The sequence below is a fragment of the Myodes glareolus genome, chromosome X, assembly GCF_982192425.1.
Source record: "Myodes glareolus chromosome X, mMyoGla1.1, whole genome shotgun sequence".
NCBI lineage: Eukaryota > Metazoa > Chordata > Mammalia > Rodentia > Cricetidae > Myodes > Myodes glareolus.
Window position 1 is genome coordinate 69442843 of NC_142053.1, and position 6000 is coordinate 69448842.

The 6000-nt window shown below is 32.7% G+C and overlaps 1 protein-coding gene across 2 annotated transcripts in view; it reads right to left on the reverse strand.

Annotated features, from left to right (window-relative positions):
• Klhl4 (kelch like family member 4) overlaps positions 1-5737 on the reverse strand; it is an 84987-nt gene extending 79250 nt beyond the window's left edge. Inside the window, exon 1 of one of the 2 annotated variants that reach the window (XM_048417960.3) lies at positions 5083-5737. In XM_048417960.3, coding sequence (XP_048273917.2) covers positions 5083-5504 — 422 coding nt within the window. In that variant the 5' untranslated portion in view covers positions 5505-5737. The remainder of the gene's footprint in view (positions 1-5082) is intronic. The other variant, XM_048417961.3, reaches the window with a different exon arrangement.
• Positions 5738-6000: the final 263 nt, after the last annotated feature.

Consider the following 6000-nt stretch of genomic DNA (forward strand, 5'->3'; position numbering starts at 1 on the left):
TCATTGAAAACATGAGAAAGAAAGAAAAATCATGTAAAATCTTGTGTGTGTGTGAGTGTGTGTGTGTGTGTGTTTGTGTGTACACATGGAATCCAGTAATATTGAAATAAGGTGATATTCAGGTATGCCATGTCAATACCAGTTGCTACTACCCTGATCATTTGCTATAAATCATTTTAATTCACTATGGATGAGCTGAGAATTTGCAAGTATTTTTAATATACAAAAATGCTGCTTTTCAAAAAGTTTTATTACAGAAAGAAACTCTGAATCTTTAGGATCATGGTTACTTTAATAGTTGTCATTGCTAATTATAACATAGTGGACCAAATCCACATGATTTTTAACTTTAAATTACCTATAAGTTACATATTCTTAATCATTTGAACTGCTTAGAATACGTTTATGTGACCAGAGGATGATAAACAAAACAGTGAGACACTTGTGACTGCTCCAAATAGATTCTAGCATTGATTTTTCAAAATAAAAACATTCATGCATTTTTGTGTTCCTAAAACATGTACCAAGCATATTATTCAATATAACAAATATGTTTGTATTTTGCTTGTATGAGAACACAAATGCAAGAGTACAACTATTTATTATGGAAATAAGAGCTCCTATAGGAGGAGAAAATTGGACTGATCAGTTCAGTCTAGGCACTAAACAAGGCATACAAAATAAACAGTGATAATATTTATTGTAAAATAAAAAATGTTAAACATTTTCTTCTATCACTTTTAAAAACAATAGTACTTTTTGTTTCTTCATTTGTGCTCAAATAATTCTTTAGTTTTTCAACTTGTAACTTACATAAGACGAAATTTGTTTCTAATACATATAAAAATGTGTAATTTATAAGTTGAAATGGGTTTTTAACAAATGGAAGGTAAATTTAGTTTTTTCTCACAGATACTTATCATTATCAGGTTTCCTGTATACACGTATTGTAACCATCAATGTTGTACTGGTGATTGTTTATATACACATCATCCTGTTCTGAAACTTACGTTCATTTAAAAGGAACCTTACCCTAATGAGGACTGAAGACATATTTTAAACATTTTGATTTAACACTCACTTGCACATATAAAACTGGTTTCTTAAACCACGTTTCATGCCCAGAAATAAAGATAACAATGACATTTTTAAGAACCTCTCATTTTTGCATTACTATTGTCTTATTTTTAGTATTTATTTTCATGTTACCTTTCAAAACTCTCTTCTCTCACTGTTTTTGTTGTGCAATCTTGTAAAAAATGCACTGGTATTTGAACATACTCAGCATATTTCAGGCACAGGGTCATTGAAATTACTGTTTTACTTTCTTAGAGCCTGTCTACAAATACTATACAGCTGCCTCTTCACTGTATTAGAAAAAATATTAGAATAAGTTTCATCATTTTTAATTCATGTTTCTCCTTATGTGTATTTTCCAAGTAGATCCTATATTACAAATGGGTTTGGACAGAGAATGAAAGCCCATACTGAATGTGTCTCTAAATAAATATTTTGGCAAAAAATCTTGTGCAATGTCATGTTCATACTTCCTACAAAGGGCATAGGTCTCTGTGCATGAGGCATACTGTGTGGGAGCGGAGTATCCAGTTCCCTAGATAGCATAATGCCACCATGGTTACAGGATGGCTGAGAACTCACCTCTATGTCTAAAGGACATGAATGTGATCATAAAATCACCACAATGAACAGTGTAAAGTGAATTTGTTTAGTTCACCATTTAGTCTGGGGATGTTTTGTACTTGATTCAATTGGTTTTGTGGGGGCCTGTAGTACTGATTTGCACAGAAAAAAAAGATGATGTGTAGTAGTTAAGGACACTTTTGTAGAACAAGCACAGTGACCTTTTGCTTGTCTCATTTTTGTTAATCATAAGCTTGGCTTCTTATTTCATTGCATTTGAATCTCTGTTGAACTGTCTTTGATTCAAAAAATCTGTCACTCTCTGAAGGAGAATATTCTTTTTACTCTATCCCCTTTAATTTTCTTTAAGACCACTTATATCCATTCAAATTTATAATTTTGTTTGTTTATCCCCTTTTTCACTTTGTCTCTGTATATAAATTCATAATATGTATATGGTATAAAAATGGGTTATATCCTTTGATTCCATTTCACTACTAACATCTAGAATTCCTGAACATAATGGATATTAAGTATTTGTTGATTTACTTATTGAAAATTTCTGTTAATACAGTTTCCATTTCCTATTCTATACAGATATTTACAATGGCAATTACAATTTTTCAAGCAAATTTTACTTGAAAAATTGAAAGTGTTCAGTGAAGACAGAATTTTGATTCTCAGCACATACTCCCAAATTAGAAATATATGCAGATTAATTTTTCTTACAGTTGTCAGTTTTTCAAAAACTTATAGGCCCAACAGGCCAGTGATATGATCCCCATTCCTTTTGATATCTTTAAACTAAATGACACTTTATCCGGAAGGTCTCTATTAGGGTGTGTGTTTGTACCATAAACAAGTCATGTACGTTTTATTCAATAATTGATGTATAATGTGGATTAATGTTAACACTTTGATTTCCACCTAAACACTAATATAATTACTTATTTAGGAGTAATTAATCATGGTTATAGCTAAGTATCTTGTCATTTAGCACAAGCATGATTTAACATTACAGTGTTTATCATTGGAACTTTATGGTTGAAACAAAAAAGAGAAAATCTTTTCTTGAACTAGGTAGTTGCAAAAAAAGCAACGATGCAGAGTTGGCAGATGACTATCAAAAAATGAAATGACAAAAGAATTTAGAACTCTGATGAGGGGAATATTGACATATGCATCCTCACAGTGATTAAGCCTGTGACAGACATTCTTAAATATACTACTAACTTTTGATCCAAGTTTGTAAGTATATATTTGAATTTTAATTATTATAAGAACATATTAAGAGAAATTGACATAGTGACTTTAATTTCTTTGGGGAATTAATTTGATTTATTTTGTAATACTGGAAATTAATAAATTATCTCATTATGGATTCAGTTTTTATAATATTTACAGGAAGTGGAATGTCTTAGAAAAGTATTCATTTTTAAGGTATGAGAGCTCACCCATGCTAGATTTATGATTTCTCTATACTGATTGCTGTTTTTATGTTATCTGAAATTGTATCAAGGATATGGCAGGGTGCTGTCAATTTAGTGCAATCTTTTCTTCCAGTTCTGCAATCTTGCTACAGAAGAGAGAATTAAAGGACCAAGAAATCCTAGAGCTTTTCTTTGAATTATCTTGGAACAAAACATGTAAACTTATAATAGGTAATAAGAGACATAATATTTTATCTAATAAAGTCCTCAAATTAGTTTTCCCTTCTGCCTTCATAGTTTGACACATGCATAAATACTTCCTGTGTTTATTTTAAGAAAATAGTAACTTTCCAAAGAAAATTTAATAATTAAGAACAATTCTTTAGCAAATGAGGAATGTCAAAATCACAAATAAAATCATCTGGTGTTGTTTTAAACTGGACAAATATCTGTCATTTTCTTTTAGCGCCTAATTTATTACACTCATTTTTATTCTCTTTAGTTTTATTCTGAGATATACCCAGAGTTTTCTTAGAAAATGACAGTGGACTTTTAAATTTATATATAGTAGAGACAAATATTTCTTTTAACCTTCAACTTGTCAGTTAGGAAGTATGGAAGTAGTTCACAAGAAAATGCTTTAATTGAAAAACACTATTTTCATACTATTATGAAAGTCTTTTAGTTGAGCTATATCCTGTACTCATTCATTGTAGTTATATTTCTGTAGTTATATTAATTTTCAGGAAAATAAAAAATTCATATGCTCACAAAGAAACACTTGATATTTTAAAAGATCTATATTGCAAGTGATCTAATATTGTGCTTAAAGCCATTTGACAATTTTTACATGTTCACAGTTCATTAAGACCAAGTTCTTATAAAGCTGTCATTTTGCATATGTGATTTTTTTTCTATCATGATACACTTAATTTTCTTTTGATATTCTGTTTTAAACTCATGGAAATAAGATTGCATGTTCTAAATATACTAAATAGACCCACATGATGAGGAAAATATCCCAGTACTTAATAGGAACACAATATCAAACATTTAGTTTTTCAAAGAAGTTAGTATAGTTTCATTCTTCATTAGTATGTGATTTTTCAACATATCAAAGCAAAATCTCTATTCTACAGCACTTCTAAAACTTAATTTCAATTGAAAACTAAATTATGACTTACCAAATTAATAATATAAAATTTTAATGGCAATACAAAACACAGGCAATGCACTAGGCTTACTTATACTTGACAGTGCTCGAAGATAGCATAAATATTTCTTCCGTTCAGACCTTACTGATGAAAGCAAGTTAGGTTAAAATCTTATAAGAAATCTACCCCAAAATATGTATTTCATTTTCTTATCTCATTTTAATGTCTTGAAACCTGGCATTTCTTATTTTAAGATCCTGCTGATGCAAGCAGCTTTTTATTACTTGCCAATGTAATTTATTTCTGTGCTACAAACTGGCTATGAAAGCAATGCCACTGGAAATAACTGACTCTCAAATGCCAAGGAATTTTATATATTCTTACTTTAAAAGAAACACAATTTTTAAATTATTACTGTATCCTAAGCAGTAAACAACGATTTGCTCTGCAGTTAGAACTTGTATTTATTTTTTCAAAGTTGCCCCATTCACAAAATCAGAAAGAGTTCTTATTTAATGCACTTGTCAAAACAATTCTCACTGTGGGAACATCTAAACTGTTGAAAACATCTACAGAGCTTAGTAACTTAAAGAAACTTCTCTTAAAACCTAAAAGAGAATTCTGAATGTAACAGAAGTAAAGCTACCATAGGAATAATAACTTCTCATTAATTATCAAAACATATGCATGATTACACTGTTCTTTCAGAGACTAGAGGCGGGGGTTTCTTGAAGACCCTGATTGGCTGTTCACAAACTCAGAGATAGTGTAACATTTCTATTTAGAACGAAATGGGAGTTTTGTAGAATAAGTTAATCTAGGCTAAAGCTTTCACTTACATAACCAAAAACTCTTACCGTGATTTAGAATCTTCTATTCTGTCATCACCCATCATCTCCAAATCTCCTGAGTGCTTCTCACAAGCTTCTTTGAGCAAATTCTCCTCTGGAACCGCTTTAGGAGTGCCTTCATTTGCTTGAAGATGTACTATCACGTTCTGTTGGTGCCAATTCTGAAGGACTCTTTGATGGGCAGGGGCTGATCCTGGCACCGGCGTCAGTATATTGTGGTGGACAGGACTACTGCCTTTCTTCAGTCCATTTCTGTCCCGTGAGTGGTTCTTCAACCTGCCCTGAACCGGGGTCCCTCTATGCTCATATCCTTCCTGCTGAAGGCAGCTTCCAGTGTTAGGCGATCCTTGAGAAGGATGACTAAACCATCTCCAGCGAAGCCTCAGGATCTGTTTCACATCAAACTCTTTCTTGCCGGACACTGACATTGTTGCTGGAGGAAAGACAAAAGCCTTCTCTAACAGAAAGGAAATGGAGCCTTTGTTATCTTGTTTCTCTGCCTCTTGTGTAGAACTAACAAAAGCACAAGTGCTGAGAGAGAGAGAGAGAGAGAGAGAGAGAGAGAGCAGTCTTTCTTGCTTTCACTCCCCTCCCCCTCTGCCTGTGATACACTGTGAATACTTCCAGCCTAGCTGAAGCAAAAAGCTGCCGCTAACAGTGTAGGTGGGAACCCATACTGACAGGATGATGAGGTCAGACCTTAAACAAGTAAATCAGCTTAGCACAGGAAAGCAGCTACCACAAACACACTCCAGCTGCTAGATTTGCAAACTCACAGCCCTCACGCCTGAACCCAGGTTCTTTGATGCCAAAGTGCATAGCTGCTACATAAACACAGACATGTGAGTAAAAGCAACCTGTTTAAAGTCATTTCTCCATCCCCCCTGCCCTCGCCCACTGGCATACTCACTTTTCAGTAACCCA